General features: G+C 44.5%; 1 protein-coding gene across 1 annotated transcript in view; it reads left to right on the top strand.

The window, feature by feature from the left end:
- Positions 1-592: 592 nt before the first annotated feature.
- GNB5 (G protein subunit beta 5) overlaps positions 593-25,985 on the top strand; it is a 137,610-nt gene continuing 112,217 nt past the window's right edge. Inside the window, exons 1-2 of the mRNA XM_077474246.1 lie at positions 593-826; positions 12,393-12,537. Of these exons, the coding sequence (XP_077330372.1) occupies positions 12,412-12,537 (126 nt within the window). The 5' untranslated portion in view covers positions 593-826; positions 12,393-12,411. The remainder of the gene's footprint in view (positions 827-12,392; positions 12,538-25,985) is intronic.

Raw genomic sequence — 25,985 nt, 5'->3', positions numbered from 1 at the left:
GCACCACATTCCTTTGCAAATCACTTGTGATTTTGTGCGTTATGATTTGGGGTGTCTTTAACTTTTAATTGACACCCGCAGCAGATCAAATGAACTCAGTGCAATTGCTATGTGGTGAGATTCCTGTGCGTTTCCCGCATTGCATCAGTGTGAACCGAGCCGAAATGTGCTGATGCTATCTCACAGTGCTCTGGCAGTCTATTAAAAGATTATGTATGCGTTAGCAAAAAAACAGATATAAAGCAAAAAATTTAACAAATACAATTCAATGAAAGCTATTGTGGTTTTCTTTTTAAGAGATTATTCTTCACGAGGCCAGTGTGGGGTGTTGTGGGGTTCTTATGTAGTGTGTTTTTTTCTTATCATTTCATACATTTGAAGGGGTATCACCCATGTAAAACCATCTCATGATTATTTCTTCACCTGATATAAACATTCATTATGCAAAGTATGCAGAATTGGCATCCCCTAATATTTGACCAGCACTTTCACAGTTATCTCTGCATTACAGCAAAGAACAATGGATACAATGTTACTATACCCATACACTTTATACATTACATCAGATGAGACCTTTTCTTTTTTTTTTAAAACAGCTTTAGTTCTACTTTAGTCTGCCCAGATTTTTTCATATTTACATATCATGCCTTAATTACACTTTAATATGCATTTGAAGGCTGCAGTTCTGGATTGCTTGACCCTGTCTTAATGGAATGGACTGAGAAGTTTTAATACACTAAGTAGATTAGCGGCGTAAGGTCTGTCAGTCTCTGGCTATTTACAGATAGCACAATTCGGCTTTGTTCTACGATCAATCTTCCACGCTGTAAGTATTTTTCTCTTAAATTTCTCATCGGCAAACATGGTACTTTCTTATACAGTATAGCATTATATTTTAATTCTGATCATCTAGGTAATTAGTTCCCGGGAAAACTGAAAATGATACAAGACAGATTATAATAAAAACAGATGACTAAGCATAAGGTGACATTTTGTCTTCACTGCAGTAATTATTTATTTTATTACATTTACTTATATAGTGCTGTCAGTTTACGCAGTGCTTCACATATATATTGTATTGTACACTCACATAATTATTTATATTAAAGAAATAAAATAACTATCCACAAATTCTAAAGATTTAATAATTTATTGCTTATGTTAAATCCAAAATGGTGTGATTTATATTTCAAATGCAGATTCCCTATTATAAAATATAACAGTTAGTGAGATCTGTTTTATTTCAGTAATGCCCAAGTGGTGGTTGCAAATGGCTTGCTCCCATCTCCCATGCAGCTCTCAAGTACATATTTTTTGTACTTTAATTATTCTAAGGGGAAAAAGCTGAGAACATTGCTGTTTGGCTGTGGATACTTTACCCCTGCTACCATTCTACTCTTAGACATACTGTAGTTTTCAAGGTTTGCTAAACGCCCAACATTAATATTATGTTTACTGTTGTTTATATGCCTGAACCTAATTTTGGGCAAACTTTGTACTGACTCCTTTCGACCAAACAGGGCAAGTGCCTGCCTTCATTTAGGCTGCTGGGAAGGAGAGGTGGTTTATTGCTCTCAAGTGTACCTCAGTCACGTCCTCCTATGGCTTAGGTACATAGATGATGTTCTGGTACCCTGGGAAGGCACCCCAGCACCCTTCAAATAATTAATTGACCAACTCAATTCCAACCCCAGGAACTTTCAACTATGACCACCATCAGATTTTGTTTCTGGACCTTCTGATCTCGGTAGACAATGGGGGGCTTGTCACAAAGACATACAGAAAAGAAACGGCTGCAAATACCCTCTTAGAAGCTGACTGTCATCACCCTAAATCACCTATAAGAGGGATCCCCACCAGACAATTTCTCAAGATACGTAAAAACTGCACACTTGGCCTCCAACTATAAGACAGAGCTTGTACAGCTCTATCAAAGATTCAGAGATAGGAAAAATTTTCACACAAAAGCATCCCAAAGACCTAGATCTGACCTATTAAAAATGCAAGAGAACAGAGATTACTCACAAGCAGGGATGAGCTTTATGTTCGAGTCAAACTCATATTCGACTCGAACATTGGCTGTTCGCCGAACAGCGAACAAATTTACTGCAAATTTGAAAGCCGCGGAACACCCTTTAAAAGTCTATGGGAGAAATGAAAAGTGCTAATTGTAAAAGCTTATATGCATGGCATTGTCATAAAAAGGGTTTGAGGACCTGGGTCCTGCCCCAGGGGACATGTATCAATGCAAAAAAAAGTTTTAAAAGCGTCAGTTTTTTTGGGAGCAGTAATTTTAATAATGATTAAAGTGAAACAGTAAAAGTGTAATATTCCTTTAAATTTCGTACCTGGGGGGTGTCTATAGTATGCCTGTAAAGGGGTGCATGTTTCCCATGTTTAGAACAGTCTGCCAGCAAAATGTCATTTCTAAAGGGAAAAAAAGTAATTTAAAACTACTTGCGGCTATAATGAATTGTCGAATAATTGTTGTGGGCTGCTGGCGCTACCTCAGGCTGATGTTAAATCCGAACCTGCCTTGACCATTTATTATCCCTAAAGACTATATATATATTGAAACCGTGTTTAATATTGTATCCCAATTATTGTGATTATACCAAAAGGGTTTTTTCTTATATCCTTAATCCAACCAAATGTGACTATACAACACTTATGTTAATTACCATAGATAAGCTCACTGGGTTCATCACTTATTTCAACAAAGAGCTAGAACCAAAAAACCATAAACAGAAAACAAACAATCAAAAAACAACACGTAATATTCAAACTATTCTGTGATAATGAAAAAAATCCCCATATATGGGAAGTGTAACACCTATACCTCCACTACACGTGCACAATCCTTGTGCTAATTGTTATTTATACTGTAGAAACCCCCAAAACTTAATAGATAAATTTGTGTGTAACACCAAAATAAATCGCAAAAAATGCAACCTTATTCAAAAAGGGAAAAAATTATAAACAAAAATACAAAAAATGTGTAAAAATAAATGTGAATAGAAACATATAAATTCACATTTATTTTTACACATTTTTTGTTTATAATTTTTTCCCTTTTTGAATAAGGTTGCATTTTTTGCGATTTATTTTGGTGTTACACACAAATTTATCTATTAAGTTTTGGGGGTTTCTACAGTATAAATAACAATTAGCACAAGGATTGTGCACGTGTAGTGGAGGTATAGGTGTTACACTTCCCATATATGGGGATTTTTTTCATTATCACAGAATAGTTTGAATATTACGTGTTTTTTTTTGAATGTTTGTTTTCTGTTTATGGTTTTTTGGTTCTAGCTCTTTGTTGAAATAAGTGATGAACCCAGTGAGTTTATCTATGGTAATTAACATAAGTGTTGTATAGTCACATTTGGTTGGATTAAGGATATAAGAAAAAACCCTTTTGGTATAATCACAATAATTGGGATACAATATTAAACACGGTTTCAATATATATATAGTCTTTAGGGATAATAAATGGTCAAGGCAGGTTCGGATTTAACATCAGCCTGAGGTAGCGCCAGCAGCCCACAACAATTATTCAATTTTCAAACCCAGGTTGTTTAATGCAGCCTGTGTTTTTCAGGGAGGCAGCAACCTCATAAAAATAATTAAATTCCTATATTTTGCGAAATTAATAACAAACTATTAAGAGAAAAAGGGTCTGGGGGTACATAAATATTCATATATCACTGTTCGACTGTGGCCTATTCCATAAGCGCGGCCTTTTTTGTATAATTGTTCTATAATGAATTGTCGGTCCGCAATACACATAAAAGTTCATTGATAAAAGTGGCATGGGAGTTTCCCCACAGAGGAACCCCGAACCAAAAAAAAAAAAAAAAAAATGCGTGGGGGTCCCCCTAAATTCCATACCAGGCCCTTCAGATCTGATATGGATATTAAGGGGAACCCTGCGCCAAAATGTAAAAAAAAATGGCATGGGGTCCCCCTCAAAATCCATGCCAGACCCTTCAGGTCTGGTATGGATTTTAAGGGGAACCCCGCACTATTTTTTTTTTTTTAAATGGTGTGGGTCCCCCCAAAAATCCATACCAGACCCTTATCCGAGCACGCCCCCCCTCCTGAACCATACCAGGCCACATGCCCTTAACATTGGGAGGATGCTTTGAGGTAGCCCCTTAAAGCACCTTGTCCCCATGTTGATGGGGACAAGGGCCTCATCCCCACAACCCTTGCCCCATGGTTGTGGGGGTCTGCGGCCGGGGGGCTTATCAGAATCTGGAAGCCCCCTTTAATGAGGGGACCCCAGATCCCAGCCTCCCTCCGTGTGAATTGGTAATGGGGTACAAATGTATCCCTACCATTTCACAAAAAAAGTGACAAAAAGGTTAAAAAAGACAGTTTTTGACAAGTCCTTTATTAAATTCTTCTTTGCGCTTCTTCTTTCATCTTCTTTATTTTGGTCTTCCTTCAGTGTTGTTGTTCTTCTCCATCTTCTTCTTCTCCATCTTCTTCTTCATCATCTTCTTCTTCCTCCTCTCTTCTCCTCCTGCATCTTGCTCCGGCTTCTTCTCTGCGCTGTCCGCTCGATCCACTTCTGCGGGAGTCTGCAGCAGTGTGACGCTCCGCTTCTTCTGACAGTTCTTAAATAACGGAGGGCAGGGCCACCCTACTCTGACGCACGGGGACTTCTCTGTGGTGTTCCTTGTGATATCAGAGGGGGACGGGGTCACCTGTTTACGTAAATTCACACGGGGGATCGGGGGCTTCCCTTGTTAAAGGGGGCTTCCAGATTCCGATAAGCTCCCCACCCGCAGACCCCCACAACCACCAGGAAAGGGTTGTGGGGATGAGACCCTTCTCCCCATCAACATGGGGACAAGGTGCTTTGAGGGGCTACCTCAAAGCACCCTCCCAATGTTGGGGGCATGTGGCCTGATACGGTTCAGGAGGGGGGGCGCTCTCTTGTTCCCCCCTGCCAGGTTGTGTGCTCGGATAAGGGTCTGGTATTGCTTTTTGGGGGACCCCATGACAGTTTTTTTTTTGTTTTTTTAGCATGGGGTTCCCCTTAATATCCATACCAGACTTGAAGGGCCTGGTATGGAATTTAGGGGGACCCCCACGCATTTTTAAAAAAAAATTTGGTTTGGGGTTCCCCTGTGGGGAAATCCCCATGCCATTTTTATCAATGAACTTTTATGAGTATTGCGGACCGACAATTCATTGTAGCCACGAGTAGTTTTAAATGACTTTTTTTTTCCTTTAGAAATGTCATTTTGCTGTCAGATTGTTATAAACACAGGAAACATGCGTCCCCTTTACAGGCATACTATAGACACCCCCAGGTACAAAATTTAAAGGAATATTACACTTTTGTTTCACTTTAAGCATTATTAAAATCACTGCTCCCGAAAAAACGTCAGTTTTTAAAACTTTTTTTTTGCATTGATACATGTCCCCAGGGGCAGGACCCAGGTCCCCAAACACTTTTTATGACAATACCATGCATATAAGCCTTTAAAATGATCACTTTTGATTATTCATGTTAGTTTCCCATAGACTTTAACGGTGTGTGAGTGTTCGAACAAATTTTTTGCCTGTTTGCATGTGCTGGTGTAAACCGAACGGGGGGTGTTCGGCTCATCCCTTCTCCCAAGGGTCCCCAGATCGCCCCATACGGCACACAATGGGAAGATGTTAGCAATATACTAGCCAGGCATTGGCATTTGCTAACACGGATACCCCAGCTGACAAATATAGTGGGCCCTAGACCCCATCTGGTCACCAAAAGGCCTAAAAACCTTGCTGATGAACTTGTGAGATCAGATTTAATCAAAATTAGCCCACTGAACTGGCTAACTGATCTTCCCAAACTAAAAGGAATGTTTCCATGTGGAAAATGCCACATCTGCAAATTTTTGGACAAAACTGATATGTTCACAATTGCGGATGGATGGGAGACCTACCATATAAAGGACTTTATGAACTGTAAGCCCTTGTACACACGGTCGGAGAATCCGTCGGAATGTGTCCTAATCCGACTGTGTGTGGTATGCATCGGACTGATTCCGTCGGAATATCCGTCGGACCCAATTTTCCAACTTGTTGGAAATATTTCCCGACCAACTGGGCCGATCGGACATACTCCGATCATGTGTAGAGAATTTTGATCGGACCAAGTGCTACGCATGATCAGATCAAATTCCTACATCAAAGCTATTGGCTACTAGCCTGAATGTAGTCCCATCGTTACGAAATTACGTCATCACGTTCTGAAAGATCGTTCGACAACTTTGTCTGACCGTGTGTATGCAACAGTTTCGGACAAGATCCGACGGACAAAATCCGACAGATTTGGTTGTCGAAATCTCCAACCGTGTGTACAGGGGCTAACACCACTCGGGTCCTCTACATTGGTCATCATCAACCCTGTCCTCAGGGCCCACTAACAGGCCAGGTTTTCAAGATAACTGAAATACATCACAGGTGATATCATTTGCTGCTCAGTGATTGCAGTATTCTAGTCTGCATCTCCCCAAGGTAATACATAACACCTGGCCTGTTAGTGGGCTCTGAGGACAGGGTTGATGACCACTGCTCTACATCACTGAATGCCTGTGCCACAAATACTACATAGGCAAAACAAAACGCCCTTTAAAAATCCATATCGGGGAGCATCTATCAAGCTTTAGAGGTACTGATGAAGAAAAGACTCCCATTGCACAGCATTTTGCTAAATTTCATAAAGGCCAACCTAACGACCTTAAAGTGAAGGACTTCTTTGCCCTCAAATTATCGGACAGGAGGGGAGATTTCAACACCATCCTGCAACCGCAGAAAAGGAATGGATTCTCTGCCTAAAAACGATGGAGCCTAAAGGACTTAATAATTTATTGAATCTCCAAGTATTCCTAACAACATAGGAATACAATTACTCGTAACCATCAATCCTCCTAAACCAATTTCACTAATATGTATAAACATGCAACCGGCTGAACTAATGAAAAAATAATAAATATGTAAATATGCAATATGAAGTAAAATACTGTATACCCAATAATCATTTAAAGCATCAACCCTGGCCACTTTATCAAGTCAATTGCATATTAGGCACAAGATGGCGCCATATTGAACTGGATTACTACACACCCAAACTGACCCTGAGAAGGTTAGTTCTCATTAGGGAACAAACCAAAACCTTTAAAAGGCAGAGGACGTTTGGATAGAACGCCACCTTGAAGAAGTCCTCGCCACCTAGTGGACAAAACTAGTCAGTGCATTTGCTTCAGCACACCCCGGTTTACACCAGAACCTAGTGATCACCTGCAGCAGACCGCTTTTGATGGCACAAGCAATTCATCACCCATGAAAGCAAAGAGACTACAGTGGCCACCAGGATCTTTCCTGCATAGCAGTATCACCCCTGGATCCCAGCACTCTACCACCATCCTGATTTCCTAGCAGGCTCCCAACAGTGTGTTCATGGCTCACGGACTACCATTACTTCTCTGTGAGTCCTCCACCCCGTCTACTGGGAGGAACATTTGCTGACCACTCCAGAGGCTCAGTGTTGTCAGCAGCCCCACAATAGAAGAATCAACGGATAAGCCACAGCCACCTGGCATTCAGCATCATTTCTTAACTGTGAGTAACATTGTCAATTATATTTCCTGATCGGGACCGGAGCTGACTAGAAACACGACAAATGAGTGTGATCTACCTCACAGCTCCTTTTGCTTCCACCCACTATCTCCCAACATTTGGAGGCTCACAGTCACCCCCAGTGAACCGCTAGATCTCTCTTACTGTACTTACCCTGCTGTACATAGTTAACAACAAACTATCCACACGTTGCACTTTCTGTGCGATCCTCCTACAAGGGAACACATACTCCTTGGAACAATATGATAGCGCTGACTATTTAAAAGTTTCACCTTTTGGACATTACTCCCTTATCTGAAAGTGAGAAAATGACAGTGTAAATGAATGTTTGTTTCTGTATCTGCCTGTAGTCTATGCCATTAAGACTCCCTGGGGATCGCAGACTTATCAGTGAGGACAGATGTCCATAGTGTGTATGTACTAGCCAGAATCTAGGCTAACAACACTAAAGCCGCGTACACACGGGCGGACTGTCTGGCCAACTAAGTCCGTCAGACAATCCGACAGACAGTCCGTCCTACTTTTGAATGAACGGACTTGACCACACACGATGAACAGACAGTCCGATGAAAGCTTGCGCGATGACGTGTACAGCACGTACGACGGGACTAGAAATACGACGTCCAATACACTGCAATGCAACCTTCGGCCGTGTAAATCCTTTCTGAGCATGCGCCATACTTAGTCCGTCCAACTTGCCTACACACGAGCGGACTGTCCGCTGAAACCAAAGTTGGACGGACAATATTACGGAAATTCCGAAAGACTTAGTCCGCCAGACTGTCCGCTGAAAAAGTCCGCTGAAGCCCACACACGAGCGGACTGTCCGCTGAAATGTGTTTCAGCAGACTAAGTTGGACAGACAGTCCGCCCGTGTGTACGCGGCCTTAGGTTTCCTGTTGTCCCATTGCAACCTGGACCCCAACACTGACCAATGCTGCATGATAAGTATATTTGAGGGGTGGATATAAGATATCTATGTGAGAGCAGACATCCACAGTGTATCTGTACAGCCATATATACGCTACTAACACTGAGATTTCATGCTATCTCACTAGAACTGAACCCCCACACACTTATCTATATCTATTTACAGTATTGCCTGCACTTTACTATAATTCACGATTCATGATTGTGGTCTGCATGTGAACCCAGGTGTGTGCTTTTTACGGCAACGTTTTATTATATTTTAACCTGTATTGCGCAGTCCGCATTACTGTATCTGTCCAATTGTTGATATATAATAAAGTTCACAATTAAAGGTAAGACCGCTGTTCGCCTTATTCCCCTCCTCCCTTTTGAACTCCTCGGGTATCTTCCCCACTTTGTGTTTTCTTGCTTGGAGTTCAACTTTAAGACAGAAGACAGACAGATTGCAAATTAGGTATTTGCTTTCTAGTGGCTAATGTACCCAAATCTCTATATTTTATGCAATACAAAAATATGGAAGAACAAAGAGGTATAAAATATGAAAAGTTCATTAGAATTAATTTGAAGCAAACACGGAAATGACTCCTTTGGTTGATGAAGATAATTTGTACATTAAGCCTTTCCTTATTAAATATTAAGACTGATATGATGAATCTTTAATATTGAAATCAATTGGTCAACTTTTGCAGAGATGATGTTTTTAAGAATTCATATTCTTTCCACATGCCAGCCTATGTCCGTTACCCTGTATCTTTGCTGGTTTGTCAAGAGGTAATGAAGTGGAACAGGAAAGACGGGGTGCAGTTTTTGGGAGTGCCTTTGCCAGGATTAAGACATGGCAGCCATAAATCATGTTACTGTCTCTGGAGTACGGGCGGGTAGCAGACATAGATTGCAGGAATGTGAATTGCGTCAAACCCGTCATTGCATTCTAGAAATTGGCGACTTCACAGTTCCCTGGGGTAAGCAAAGTGAATGTTTGAGATGTCTGTCTGTATCAGTCTGGTCAAAGGCAACAACATTATTACAGTCAACAATTTTGGGAAAAACAGAGTTTTTATGGCCTTTGTTAAACTAGGTATGACTGAAATCTTGGTAAGTTTACATTTTTATAGTTGTGTTCTACCGAAATCTATAAAGATGCACATTAAAAAAGGATCTGAGGAAGACTGTTTTCTGTAATAGCGCTGTTTTGCATGCATCCCTGAGAAGAATATTCTCTTTATATCTCTGAATATCTTAAACTCACCATATACATAGTAATATGACTTTACAATTTCATTTAGATTTCTTTAAACTATGTAATATGATAACCTGTTTAAAACTCAATCATATTTTCCCCTAAATGATACAAGTTTAGTTAGGGAGGATCAAAAAGCAAAATTGTAAATAGTCTCACTGTTCTTCATACCACTGAACTCAGGCTTCTATTCTCAAACAGGGAGCAGCGCCCCCTAACTGCTTGGCCCAGGGATTTTCTTCTGGGGCTGGGGGAGCATTAAAGAAGAACTCTGACTGTACATGTAGTATTTTGTCCCATACTCCTACCTACTCTGTAATCTCTAAACCTCCCTCCCCTGCAGTAAAAGCAGGCTGACAACATAGCTAACAAGGAGATGGCTGTTTGAAGGCTCCAAGCACTTGGCCCCCTGAATCACCTGAAATACCTTGCTGATCCTGCCAGTTTCTACCTTCCCCTCTGTAAACTGACCACAGTATATCAGGGTTGCTGACACCGTGGTAAGTTTACGTGCCTCCCTCAGATGCCGCTATCTGCAGCCCTTGTTTGTCTCCCTCTGTCCTTCTCCTCCCTCCCCTCCCTGCCTGTCTGCTCCTGTGTCATTGCTCGCCCCCTCCCCTCCTGCTGTTTAAATAACTATTTAAGTGTTTGTGAACCCAAAAGTATAAATCACTGCCAGCCCCTCTATTATAGTTAGGCATACCACACTGTATAAGTCTTCTATCAAAACGAGGCATGTAAATATCATTTTAGAGCGATCTTTAGGCCGGTCACATTACTTGCGGGCGCTGTATACCTCTGATACATGGCTACTGCAGGTAGGGGCTGAGATCTCCCACTGACATCAACCGCTCAGCTCCTCCCGCAGTAGCCCTGTAGACCAGCCGAGAGTCACATGGCCAGCCTAAAGATCGCTCTAAAAAGGTATTTACATGCCTCATTTTAATAAAAGACAGTATTGTATGCCTAACTATAATAGAGGGGCTGGAAGTGACCATTTGTAAAATTTTTCTAATAATAGCACAGGGGGGCGGGGGGTGTGAGCTAACAGGCAGGGAGGAGGGGGTGAGGGGGAAGAGAGGAGAGCTGCGGATGAGGGAGGGATGTACGCTGACCAAGGTGGTTAGCAGCAGCCCTGATTATTGTGGTCAGCACAGAGATGGGGGTACAGAAAGTGACAGAATCAGCCAGGTTTTTTACAATTTAGAGAGGGGCAGATTACACAGCACAAGCACTGTGCGGTTTAATCTGCTTTAAGGGAACAGGATCTCTATTTTTTTTAGGTTAACAAACACTTTAATGTTTCATATAATCTTATTTGTTTTATATAAAACACAGACACATGAGCAAATATCATTAGCAAACAAAGAGAATTATAAAAACGTAATAGTGTGGATTAACAACCAATTTAAGACTACCCTAAGGGTTAAAGGGACAACATCAATATTAGGAAGCACTTCCTATCACATGCAGAGATATTTAATTATTATAAAACTTCTGAGCAATCCGGATGATGCTTTCCTGTTCTTTGTGAAAGTGGTAAGGGAGGTATCACTTTAGTACAATTAGGCAAATCCCAAATCATGAAACAGCAGCTGGTCCTAGCACTACAGATGATAGGCTGGTGTCTTTCCACCAGTCATTCTCATGGAGACATCTGCCTCTTTAATGGTAGCCAAGGGACACAAGATAGATCAAGTCAGGTTACACACAGGATTTCCTGCAAGCTGTGTTGATGAGCGCATCAATAATGATATCTCCCCCAGGGCAGCAAAAATTAGGTCAGGCCTCACCTGAACACCTGAATTGGTGTCATACCAGAGGCAGGGTCAGGTTGTTTATGGTCACTTTAAATGTTCCACAAACTTTTCAGGGCTTGAGATAAGTAACATAAGCATGTTATTTCACGGAGACGTTCCTATTTTATACTTTCCTTGAAATGCGGGTATGTTATTGAAGGACATTTTAAGCAGATACTGGTCAACCTATCTTCTCTTATTAAGGGCTGATAACAAGGTGTCGTTTGTCTACACCTGCCCATTATATCCAATATATATATATATATATATATATATATATATATATATATATAAAATATATATATATATACATATATATATATATATATATATATACACACACACACACACACACATTTCTAAATGGTAATTTTATATCTAAAGATAATCCCTATTTTAGCTACATGTGTTTTAATTTTCTGGTTCTAGAGAATTATAGAACAGATAGTATATCGTTAGCGTATAGAATGATATAACAGTAAATATTATCCAATGACATTTTTTTTTTTTAAATAAAAAATGAAACTGGAATGGTCATGTGGCACCTTATAAAGAGATTTTTCTTTTTTTTTGTGTTTTGTTTTTTACAGTCTACTCATATTGTTTACCATCAAAAATGTATAACAAAATCTAGTACTCTATATGCAGCTATAGGATTAGCCTACAGGGATTATGAACAAGCAGCTTATCTGGCCTGGAGCTTCTCCATTGTCTCCAAGCCATTAGCTGCTATGGAAATAAAAGGAGGAGGTGGGATCTTATTTTGTCTGTTTCTCTTCCAGATCTACTGAGGCCTGAGCAATGTGTGACCAGACCTTCCTTACTGTTCTCTTCGGCCCCTGTGCCAAATGCACCCGGGAAAGACCATTACGGACCATTTACATCAAAGCTGAACCCGTGACTGTCTGTTCACTATGTGTGGAATTGGTACGACAAATAAGTATAAGTCAAATAACATGCCAACCATTTATTGAACAACAGTAATGATGGCCATACATGTAATTATACACCTGTTTAGTATAATAATTATTCTTATGAAGAAATAACACCTTACATAAATCTCATCATTTTGATCAAACTATCGTTTCCATTTTAAAAGTTTCTTTCTATAGACAATTATAAGGAGTGAAGTATTTTCTTTATGTATTGAAGATATTTTTAAATGGTGTAATTTATGATTGATTATTATTACGTCACATGTGTAACTAGAGTAAAAGAGTGGAAACCTATAATGATATTTTAATAATAAAAAGTACAGTTGGGATGCTTTTTAAATTCCTAAAAATTGCAGTTGTAATGTACCACCAGTTGTGAACAAGTGTAATATGAAAAATAAAATAAGGACATAAACCATGGAAGCTCTGGCCAAAAAAGGCAAGCTGGGGACTAAAGACTAGTTGTCTGTTGGCTCCCTGTAGCTGATCTTTTCCCTATTATCAATTTAACATGCAGTGTTTTGTATCATATCTCTGTGCGGAGGCAGCCACCAAAGAAACATGGCTTTGCTTCCTCATTTGAGAACTGTTCCCTGATGACTTGTGGTCTAATGAATGTTGAAGGAATAATCAAAAAGCAGCAGGAGAGGTAGGTGAAGCACAGAATGAATAAGGTAGGGAGATCTTTGCAGCGCAAGTCCTCAGGCAGAGCCTCCTCTGCAGCAAGTAGAACGGTGAACAGCCTAGAATTGATATCGCCAAATCTCACTCCAAATCTCTCAAGATTAGCAGTAAAAAAGAACAGTGCCTTAAAGCGGAAGTAAACCCTGATGGGTTTTACTTCCTCTTTTGCTCGCTGCAAAGCCTGCAAATGAAAAGCATAATGGGCTAGTATGCATCGCATACTAGCCCATTATGTGCCACTTACCTGCAAAAGAATCCAGCGATGTCCCCTGTGTAGGCTGTGTCCATCTTCTGGCCCCTCTTCCTACTGGGCCACGGACTCTGGCTCTGATTTGCCGGAGCCGCGTGACGTCACTCCCGTGCATGCACACAGGAGCCGCGATTAAGGGCACAGACTAGGGAAGAAACAGCACTTAGTTTAGTTTTTTTCCCCGAGCATGCTCCATTGTAATTTTTGGCAGACTACAAAAACTACTACGGCGCACGTTTAGGAGATATTTGCACTACCTATAGGTAAGCCTTATTCTAGGCTTACCTATAGGTAGAAGTCCAAAAAGTGGGTTTACAACCACTTTAACAGATATATAGCAATCAGGCTGTAGACATAGGAGTGCCTAGTCACGGTTACATGCCAGGAAGTGTGAAATGGTGTTACTGGCGCAAAAAAAAAAAAAAAAATATATATATATATATATATATATAGATAGATACAAATAAATATTTAAATATTTTCAAAATAGATTTGCTGCAGCCAAATTACCCTATAACATGTATAGGAAGGAATAGATTCAAATGTGACTGCGCTAATTCTTATACGTGTTTATACGTGTTTATATATTATTACCACTAATATGGTGTTTTAACTTTTGTATGGCAACCTTATAACCTTATTATTTTTAAAATGCAACGTGACATAAATAAATGAAAAATAAAGTAAAATGCCAAACTTATGGAAAAAATAAAAGAAGGAATCACAGTTATAAACCATATAAGTATATCATAAGTCCCCAATGTTCATGCTATTTGATATATGTATTCAAAGTGCTCTTATTAGTGACCGGAAGTGACATTCGTAATTACCCAGAAGCCTCTATGTGTTTCGCATACACACATGCATCATCAGGAAGCTTTTACAAACATACTGTGCAATGATAAACATTTAATCCCTATGAGATATCAACATTGGGCATGGAGGATTAAGAAACACCTAGTGGCTAATTAACTGGAGGAACGCCAAGACAGTGGAGTGGTTATCCCTATATGAACCAAAGGCAATACTTTTTCTAGGCTCTGGTGAGTGACCATTTCAGAAGGTGGTGGTAGCAAAAGAAGTGGCGAAAAGTTGTGGTTATGCAGCACGGATGAAATTTGAAGCCCAAGAGCACTTTGAATACATATATCAAATAGGTTGAACATTGGGGACTTAAGATATACTTATATGTTTCATAACTGTGATTCCTTCTTTGATTTTATTTCATAAGTTTGGAATTTTACTTTATTTTTCATTTATTTATGTCACGTTGCACTTTAAACAAAATAAGGTTGCCATACAAACGTTAAAACACCGTATTAGTGGTAATAATATATAAGCACGTATATGGATTAGCACAGTCACACCATTTGAATACATGCCAGGAAGTGCACTGCAACCTTTCAGGACAAATCCAAAACAAAGGGGATTTTTTTTTTTTAGGTACTGCTTAAAGGGTTAGTTCACCCTATCAGAAAAAATATAAAGGTAGACTAACATCCTCTCCACCCTACCCTCTCCACAGTCCCCTCTGCAGTTACCTCTATGTGTTATGAGCTATCAGTGCCCATGCAGCTGGTACAGTGGTCCAGGGTTGTAATATGCCTGCTCTTCTCCCTCTTTTTTCTGCAGGGCTTCCGGGATGGATCATAGCAATGCTCTGTGCCAGCGCTGATCAATCAGAATCACTCTGATCCATCCCAGAAGACCTGCAGAAAGAAGATGGAGAACAGCATGGATTTCAAATCCCTGGACTGCAGCACCAGCTGAATGGGCACTGACAGCTCATCACCCACGGAAGTAACTACAAAGGGGACCTGGAGAAGGTGACGTGGGGAGGATGTATGGTGTTAGTTTAACTTTTCATTGACTTCAAATCCCTGGACTGCTGCACCAGCTACGTGGGCACTGACGGCTCTTCACCCATGGAGGTAAGTACAGCAGGGACCATGGGGTAGGGAGGGTTTGTTTATTGAGTCCAGATCCACTTAAGTGTAATGCACAATTTGATGCAATCCTTTAAAACAACAGAACGTTCCATCACGATAATCTTGTTCTTCAAGATAACTTGGCTGTAATGCTCTACTACATTATTTATATAAAAAGCACGGTGCGCTCCAGTTGTCAGCATTAATTTAATATCTGTGTAAGAAGAGTTAAGTCATTAGCACTGACCTAAATAATATTGGTGATGAAGCTCTATTTGTTCAGTAGCTATGCAAAATCTGCTGCTGCCTCACTTGCTGCTAAAATGTATTTTCTATTTTGGCTTTAAGGTACCTTATGTCAACCTAGGTGCTATGTACAGACTAAAATACAGGTAACATCCCTACATTTCACTGGGGTAACAGTTTGGAGCCCAGTCCATCAATATATAAACTCACTGATGTTATTAAATACCTAGGTAAATTGTTACAGCTAAAGTTTAGTTCAGGCACAGGGACAGCCACATACCTGAATTTGGCAGCCCTGCTGGGGCACAGTTAACAAAGCAAGAGTAGAGTAGAAAAAAAAAGTAAAAGCAGAGAATGTAAGTCCTGCTACAAACATCTGAATAAAAAATTACTTTAAAGTTACTTTTATAAAAAAAACTTAAACCACTTTCAGATTTAGCCTTTACATTATTAAACCTTTCTGTTATAGCAGTTCACTAAAAAAGTTAAAGATTTATTGCAATATTAAAAAAAATCAATGTACCAGATAGACTCTTCATGCTGGACCAGCATTTAGCCCACATTCACACTGAGGGCCATTTTGAAATCGTGCAAGTTCAGCTGAACTCACACGATTTCAAACCGAAGTTGATGGCAAAAAGATCTGATTTGGCATGCAATTTGACATGTCAGATCACATGCCATATCGGCCCAATGTGAACGTACCAATAAATGCACACAAAAGAAAAAACTAGCAGATGCGCTGATCTTCAGTTTAGTATAGCCCTTCAGCTGGCTATTGGTGGTAATTAGACAAGTCAAAGGGTGCTGCTGCTCTCTAGGGATCCTGTCAGGAACTTACCAGCAATAGACAGGTACAGCTGCGTGCACACAGGCGTCGGCGTGTGTCTTCTGCGCGTTCGCGTACGCGTTCGCGTGCGCGTTCGTTTACGCGTTAGTGTGCACGTTCGCGAGTGGCGTTCGTACGCGCGCTCGTCCACGTGGTCGTGCGTGGCGTGCGTGCGCTCCTTCCCGCCACTGAGCGTTTAAAGGACTCTCAAGTGCGCCGGTGCGGCGCTGTTTCGTCTCAGCTTCCGTGTGTCTGAATATCTGATCCTGAACCCGGTTACCTTGAATACCTGATCCTGAACCTGATTACCTGCTACCGTTATCGACCCGGCTTGCTTGACTTCTCTGCCTTCTCCAATCCCGACCCGGCCTGCCTGACCTCGAAACCTCTTCTGCTTGTGATTCCGTTGCCGACCTCTGCCTGCTTACCGACACCTCTTCTGCCTTCCGTTACCATCAGTCTGCTTACCTTCTGACCCGGACCGTCTGACTCTTCTCCAGCCTGCTGCCAGTTCCAACCTTCGGCCTCTGAAGCTACTGCCTGCATTTCTCAGCTCCAGCAACCCGCAGTCCACTCAGCCTTCAGAGGGATCTCCGCTCTTCTACCAGCTCCAGCGGCTCTATCCAGCAGGCCCTCCTACCCACTGTGCTCTCGAGACCGCTGTTCCCATTCCAGCGGCTCCTGAACCAGCGCTGTAAGAGAGGTCTCCTCCTACAAGTCGGGCTCCACATCTGGACTCTAACAGTACGAAACAGCCATGACTGAGCCCGCAGGAGAGACCTCTCCCATGAAGGAGATATGCACGCACCTGTCGGCCCTTACCCAAGCGGTAAAATCGCTTCAAGATAGCTACGCCAGGCTTGAAGGACAGGTCCAGGACCTTACAGATACTGGTCACATGGCCTCTGCTCCTGCCTCCTTATCGGCACAGCCCGTCGCCTCACCATCCGTTGTCATGCTTCCACCTGAACCAAGGGTACCCATTCCGGAAAGGTTTTCTGGGGATCGAACCAAATTTCGGGCTTTTCGGAGCGCTTGTCAACTCTATTTTGCCCTACAACCACGGACCTTCTCCCTGGAAGCCACGAAGGTAGGATTTGTAATCTCCCTCCTACAAGGAGAACCGCAGACCTGGGCCCACCGTTTACTTGAAGGAGATTCACTCGCAACCTTCTCTCTGCAATCCTTCTTTGAGGCCATGGCTCAGCTTTACGAGGACCCCCAAAAGACTGCCACGGCTGAATCTGCTCTGGTTGCGCTCCAGCAGGGCCGCAGACCGGCTGAGGATTATGTCTCGGACTTTCGACGCTGGAGCGCAGACACGGAATGGAATGATGCGGCTTTAAGGCATCAATTTCGCATGGGGTTATCCGAAGGACTTAAGGACGAACTGGCTCGAGTCGGTATACCAGAAACCCTGGAGGCCCTGATCTCCTTGGCAATCCAGATTGATCGCCGTCTCAGGGAGCGAAGATCAGAGCGCTCCGCTCAGCAAGTCCGTCCAGTCTGGATGACAGCGAGAGCCCCAATGCCTGCTTCTCGCTATGTATCTCCGTCCAGCTCTATTCCGCCCTGCACGGCTCCTGACACCTCCGAGCCCATGCAATTAGGACTACTGCGCCCCGCTTTGCTTCCAGAAGAGCGTGCACGTCGCCGGCAGCAGAATCTCTGCCTCTACTGCGGTGGTTCGGGTCACTATGTCTCTAATTGCCCTGTCAAGACAAGTAAGTGTCTACCTTCTGCTTCTACCAGTCTCTCTGCATTGACTGCCAATTCAACCCACCTTGCTGTTCCTCTCTCACTACAGCTCCAAGGAAGGACGGTGACAGTCAACGCTATCATTGACTCCGGGGCATGCCGCTGCTTCATAGACTCCACCTTTGCGGGCCGACAGGGCATCCCGTTACGAGGCAAGGCTCATGAACTCTCAGTTTTTCTGGCCGATGGGTCTAGCATCAGTTCTGGAAAGGTAACTCAAGAGACTCTCCCTCTACCTGTCATTATCTCCTCTCAACACAAGGAATTCCTGACGTTCGATGTCATCTCCTCTCCAATGTTCCCAATCATTCTGGGCATACCCTGGCTCCAGGCCCACAACCCCTACATCAATTGGGTTACCAGAGAAGTCACATTCCCATCTTCCTATTGCTTGAAACACTGCCTAACAGATTCCACCAAGCCTTCCGCCACCCTTTTATGTGTAGACTCTGATCAAGACCTACTGCAGACTGTGCCCAAGCACTACCATGACTTTATTGATGTGTTCAGTAAAAAGGGAGCAGACACTCTGCCTCCTCATCGTCCCTATGATTGTCCGATCGAACTACTCCCTGGGGCCGAGATTCCTTTCGGACGCATATTCCCTTTATCAGAAAAGGAGCAGGGGGCACTGAAGACCTACTTGGACGAGAACCTAGAGAAGGGGTTCATCCGTCCTTCAACTTCCCCAGCAGGAGCTGGAATCTTTTTTGTCACTAAAAAAGATCAGTCCCTCCGTCCATGTGTGGACTATAGAGACTTAAACAAGATTACGGTTAAGAACCGCTACCCCTTACCCTTGATACCCGAACTCTTTCAGAGACTGAGATCCGCCAAAATATTCACCAAGTTGGATCTAAGGGGGGCGTATAACCTAGTTCGCATCCAGGCCGGGCACGAATGGAAAACAGCCTTCCGGACCCGATTCGGTCATTATGAATATTTAGTGATGCCCTTTGGGCTCTGCAACGCCCCGGCCACATTTCAACACCTAATCAATGACGTGTTTAAGGATTTCCTCGACGTGTTCGTGATTGTCTACCTGGACGACATTTTAATATTTTCCAACTCTCTTGATCAGCATCGAGAACACGTCCGTAAAGTCCTAGACCGCCTTCGCCAGCACCGACTCTACGCAAAGGCTGAGAAATGCGAATTTGAGTTACAGAGCATCCGATTCCTGGGACTAGTGATCTCTCCAACGGGCATCAGGATGGATCCTCAAAAGGTGTCTGCTGTACTAGATTGGCCAGCGCCTCTGGATAAGAAGGGTGTACAACGCTTCATCGGTTTTGCGAACTTTTATAGAAAGTTCATAAGAGACTTTTCAGCTATAATTGCGCCCATCACGCAACTGACCAGACAAAACTTCCGCTTCTGCTGGACTCAGGAGGCCCAGAGTGCTTTCGAAAGACTTAAGAAACTCTTCACGTCCGCCCCAATTCTCAGCCATCCGGACCCGTCTCTACCCTTCATCCTCGAGGTAGACGCCTCTGAAGTGGCCGTAGGAGCGGTCATCTCCCAACGTCAAGGCAACAAGGACCTAATGCATCCCGTGGGGTTCTTCTCCAGGAAACTCTCTTCCGCGGAGAAGAATTACGACGTAGGCGACCGAGAGTTGCTCGCCATTAAGGCCGCCTTGGAGGAGTGGAGATACCTATTGGAGGGCGCTGCTCACCCGGTACAAATATACACAGACCACAAGAACCTAGAATATCTACGGTCTGCCAAGCGACTGAGACCCCGACAAGCCCGCTGGGCCCTGTTCTTTTCACGTTTCTCCTTTCACATCACGTACCGGCCCGGATCGAAGAACGTGAAACCGGATGCGCTGTCACGGATGTATGACAATCCTAAGGACTCATCTGTTCCTGACACCATTTTACCTGCCGGGAATTTTTTACTTTTACAGCCTGACCTCCTCTCTCTGATCAGAGAAGCATCCTCTGACTCCTCAAGACCCCCCGGAATCACCTTAATGTCCAGAGATGGCTTGTTCTGGAGGGGAAGTCAAATTTTTGTCCCCAAGAATGTCCGAGTTAAGGTGCTGTCCCTTCTTCATGACCACCCACTGGCAGGCCACTTTGGGGTCCGTAAGACCCTTGATCTGGTACAACGCACGTTCTGGTGGCCCAATTTGAAGGACTTTTGCGAAAAGTACATCAGCTCTTGCCCCGTCTGTATCCAGAACAAGACACCCAGGAACCGGGCTTGGGGACTGCTGAAACCCCTACCTGTACCCGACAGACCCTGGAGAATGATTAGTATGGACTTTATTGTCGAGCTTCCATGTTCTGAGGGATGTTCAACTATTTTTGTGGTTGTAGACCGGCTATCCAAAATGGCCCACTTCTCACCCTTAAAAGGCACCCCATCTGCCGTGGAGACTGCCCACGTGTTCATTAAGGAGATTGTGAGGCTACACGGGATTCCAGCGAATATAGTCTCCGACAGAGGAGTGCAGTTCACCTCACGCTTCTGGAGAGCCCTGTGCGAGATCCTGAAAATTGAGCTGGCACTGTCCTCGGCCTATCATCCCCAAACTAATGGACAGACAGAAAGGACCAACCAGACTCTTGAGCAGTACATTAGGTGCTTCACATCATTCGTACAGAATGATTGGGTGTCCCTGCTGCCTTTGGCAGAATTTGCCTACAATAATGCTTGTCATTCGGCCACCGGTCAGTCCCCTTTTTTCGCCAATTATGGCTTTCATTTAACCTTTTTGCCTGATTTTCTTCCAGAAACCTCAGTTCCAGCGGTCCAGAAGACAGTGGATTTCCTCAGCCACAATAACCGGGTGTTGCAGGAAGCAGTGGCCAAGGCCCAGGCAGACAGTAAGAGAGCCTTTGACCGGAGAAGAAGAGGGGAACTGATCCTACAACCTGGCGACCAGGTATGGCTTTCTACCAATAACATTAAAATGGCTTGTCCCTCCAGGAAACTTGCACCTAAATTTATGGGACCATTTCCGGTTAAGAGGAAAATTAATGAAGTTTCCTACGAGCTAACCCTGCCTGAGTCACTTAGGATTCATCCTGTGTTCCATGTGTCACTGCTGAGACCTGCCACCCCTGATCCCTTTCCTGATAGAGGAACTAGACCTCCAGAACCCATCTTAGTGGATGGAAACGAGAAGTACGAGGTGGAGGCCATCCTCGATTGCAGAAGAAGACAGGGACGCATCCAATTTCTGATCAAATGGAAGGGATTTGGGCCAGAGAACAATTCCTGGGAACCAAACAGCAATATCCATGCCAGGCGGTTAATTCACGCATACTTGTCTGCCCATCCAGAAAAGAGGAACCTGTTGGGCATCCGGAGGCTGCCCCTTGGGAGGGGGCAATGTCAGGAACTTACCAGCAATAGACAGGTACAGCTGCGTGCACACAGGCGTCGGCGTGTGTCTTCTGCGCGTTCGCGTACGCGTTCGCGTGCGCGTTCGTTTACGCGTTAGTGTGCACGTTCGCGAGTGGCGTTCGTACGCGCGCTCGTCCACGTGGTCGTGCGTGGCGTGCGTGCGCTCCTTCCCGCCACTGAGCGTTTAAAGGACTCTCAAGTGCGCCGGTGCGGCGCTGTTTCGTCTCAGCTTCCGTGTGTCTGAATATCTGATCCTGAACCCGGTTACCTTGAATACCTGATCCTGAACCTGATTACCTGCTACCGTTATCGACCCGGCTTGCTTGACTTCTCTGCCTTCTCCAATCCCGACCCGGCCTGCCTGACCTCGAAACCTCTTCTGCTTGTGATTCCGTTGCCGACCTCTGCCTGCTTACCGACACCTCTTCTGCCTTCCGTTACCATCAGTCTGCTTACCTTCTGACCCGGACCGTCTGACTCTTCTCCAGCCTGCTGCCAGTTCCAACCTTCGGCCTCTGAAGCTACTGCCTGCATTTCTCAGCTCCAGCAACCCGCAGTCCACTCAGCCTTCAGAGGGATCTCCGCTCTTCTACCAGCTCCAGCGGCTCTATCCAGCAGGCCCTCCTACCCACTGTGCTCTCGAGACCGCTGTTCCCATTCCAGCGGCTCCTGAACCAGCGCTGTAAGAGAGGTCTCCTCCTACAAGTCGGGCTCCACATCTGGACTCTAACAGATCCTCTGGGTGGGAGAAACACTTCTAGACAAAACGCAAAAGAAGAGAGCACAAAGCCGCCCTAGTGTAACTCGGTTTTAATATGGTAAAGTTAAAAACACTACAATGGTCAAACTCACATTGTGTGACGATAGATACAGCATAAGGATTCCACTGTGACCGAACTCCTAAAACCACCTCAAGATCCCGACAGGGGAAGGGGGAACTGTGGACGTTCAACCTAGCTACCCCAATCCTGGCTATCCAGCACCATGCTTGATGTGCAGATCCTAATGCGCATGCGCCCGGTCCAGCCGGCACAGTTCTCCGAGGACACACAAACCCACACGGGCAGGATACGGGGGGAACAGAGTGAAGACATCACACAGTTGCTATGACAGTATGCCTCCAAAATGCAATGTCATGGCAACTGTGTGATGTCCTCACTCTCTTCCCCCCCCCCCGTATCATGCTCGTGTGGGCTTGCGCGTCCTTGGAGAGCAGTGCCGGCTGGATCGGGGGCATGCGCAATAGGATCTGATCATCGAGTGTGGTGGTGGATAGCCTCGGATGTGCTGCCAGGATCCGGACAGCTAGGTTGAACATCCACGGCTCCCCCCACTCCTGTCGGCATCTTTAGGTCGTTTTAGGAGTGCAGCCACAGTGGAATACTTATGCTGTATCCAGGGGCGTTCCTAGGTGGTGGCTATTGGGGCTATAGCCCCAAATCTGGGGCCCATAGCCCCGAGTCCTTTGCTGCAGGGTCCCTGCCTAACCAGTGGGTTGCGGCTGTTGTGGCGGATGGACGGGCTGGCTGCATGAGAGAGGCGGAGGAGAGGAGAGAACCGAGTGGCCGGACGAGCAGAGAGGACATCTCTTTGCCTGCTCCACATCTGCGCTCTTCACAGCCGGGCCTCTCCAATTTGGGAGCGAGGTGCGGTGAGCCGCAGAGACATTATCTCTCACTGCCTGCCACACATCAGTGCTCTTTTACTCTCACAGCACGGTGGAATGGAGGTCACGTGCTTTCTGTCATCGTGGAGCTCCACTTTGCAGCCAGAGGTGCGGCGGGGAACAGTGAGATGACACCAACTCTCACTGCCAGCCCTGCATCACCACTCTCCTGCTCTCACAAAGTGGACCAGTGCTTTCAGCCTGCCACCAATGCAGCGTCAATGCACATTTGGTGGCACTGGCTGGCATGGCAAGTGACAATCTGCAAATGGTGGCAGGAGATATGGCAATCTGCAAATTGAGCCAGGATACGTGGCAAGTGACAATCTGCAAATGGTGGCAGGTGACGTGGCAAGTGACAATCTGCAAATGATGGCAAGAGATGGGGCAAGTGACAATCTGCAAATGACGGCAGGAGACGTGGCAATCTGCAAATGGTGGCAGATGACGTGGCAAGTGACAATCTGCAAATGGTGGCAGGTGACGTGGCAAGTGACAATCTGCAAATGATGGCAAGAGATGTGGCAAGTGACAATCTGCAAATGACGGCAGGAGACGTGGCAATCTGCAAATGGTGGCAGATGACGTGGCAAGTGACTATCTGCAAATGGTCGCATGCGACAGTGGCAAGTAACACGCTGCATCAGGTGACAGGAGATGTGGCAAGTGACACACCCAAGGCTCCTACTGATTCTACAGTATGGTGAGTTGAACCACTTCATTATATATTACAATGTAACAATAGAAATAATGCACTTCAATCACGCTGACACCATATCAACCATGGTGCCATGATGATTGAAGCGCCCATGAAAAATTGCTTACCACCAGTCTCCCCCACCCTCTCCCCCTCCTGCGGGCATGCAAAAATGTTGGTGACTGGTGACGGCTCTAGTCTAGCCCCAGATCTTTTGCAGACCTAGCAACGCCCCTGGCTGTATCTATCTTCACACAATGCGAGTTTGACCATTGTAGTGTTTTTAAGTCTACAATGTGAACGTGGGGCTGTTTCACAAATGATGTCAGTGCCTGGGGCTGCCATTCATTTTAAAATACTAAGGCAATTCACCTGTGCCACAATGCGCTTCATTGTGTTCCCAGTACTTACATGGGATACACTGATCATACAGTGTGTAAATAAGTGTGTAAATAGAATTGCTCATGAGTGCCCAGTCTAACACCACTATCTCAGACAAGGTCATTTAGTGATGAATTTCTTATCAAAATAATGTTATATTTTCTTCTTTTAGTAATATTCCAATGTTATTGTATTAATGAATGTTCATTGTCATTTGCACTGCGCTAACCCTTCCTGCTGAACTGCCTTCTATTTAGAGGAATACAAAAAGTGTAAATGGCTTTGTCCTAGTTGGTTAATATCCTGCTATGGGTCAAGGTTTATCACTGAAACTGAACGGGACTTCCAGTTAAGGGTAACTGACCTCTTCCTTTCAATTTTTGTATCAAAAGGAGAAACATGAAAAATAAATGATTCTCCTCATTCTACATTTGTGGCAGAGGTCAGTTGTTTTAACGCTGCATTGCAGGAAAGCATGTGACTGACATATGTGGACAATAGAGAAGTCAAGGACCCTCTACCTCAGGTCAGACAACATTTTTTAAAGTTCAGCAACACAGTTGAGTAGTGTCTGAGCTACTTTTTTCATTTGCACTAACAGTTATGGAGGAACACTTGTCTCTGTTCTAAAATGTAAAAAAAAATTGGTACTAGACCAGCCTGTAAGGTGGTAGGCAGGTAGGTCGTCACATTTTCCATTTATTTCCTTCTCGTTGGGTGCCAAGCAAGTGTCACTTGAGCGGCCTACCCCGGTTTTTCTGGGCTATGCTAAACACCAGTGGGGCTGGTGCTCAATATTTTGGGGGGAGGGCAAACAAACCTGGCCCCTTCACTCGCACTGCCTTACAACAGAGGGGAGGGGGTGAACGTGCTGTTCCTTAATCCATGTGGAGCAGACCAGCTGTCACAGGGTTAGGCAGGTAGATGTCAGGGGGATGATTGCCCTTACATTGTCTATGGTGCCCAGGAGAAGCCTCTCCAGCAGCCTGCACAGCACCACTCCATCCTTCAGGGATGCCTGCAGGAAGCCCTCTGGGTCTAAGATCGTCTTCATGGAGGACTCTAGCACTGCGAATTTAATGAGCCTTGCCATGATCTGTTCAGCTGAATTAATGGCTGATCAGAGCGAGGGGGACAGGGGCCCCCAAATCTAGCCCCTTCGCCCCTCTACCTATAAACAGGTGTAGCGCTGCCTGGGCTCTCTCTGTGGTTACATTGAGCTCTGGCTCTGCTGCTTGCCGCTGCCACTCCCTCTTTTCTCAGGTAGATGCTGTAGGAAGGAGGCAGAGTCGTTGCTTCTCCTCCTGGCTGAACAGGAAGGGGGTCCTCCTGAGACCCAATTGGCCGGGAGTCCTAAGTCTCCCTGGCCAATCGGGTCTCAGGACCCCCTTCCTGATTGCCTCTGAGGAGAAGCAGGAAGACATTAGCGAATATTAACCACTTAATAACCGGCCTATAGCCAAATGACGGCTACAGGGCGGTTTCTTAACTCTGGGAGGCCGTCATATGACGTCCTCCCAGAATTCCGTTCTCGCGCGCCCCCTGGGGCGCGCACTCGAGAGCATCCGTGACCGCCGGGTCCACAGGACCCGGCACATCACGGATCACGGTAAACGGCCGTTAATAGCAGCCGTTTACCAC

This window comes from Lithobates pipiens, unplaced genomic scaffold (assembly GCF_037356315.1).
Source record: "Lithobates pipiens isolate NorthernLeopardFrog02 unplaced genomic scaffold, aLitPip1_a1.2 Scaffold_8, whole genome shotgun sequence".
NCBI lineage: Eukaryota > Metazoa > Chordata > Amphibia > Anura > Ranidae > Lithobates > Lithobates pipiens.
Note: the sequence above shows the minus strand (reverse complement) of the source record. Positions and strands in the feature narration are given on the sequence as shown.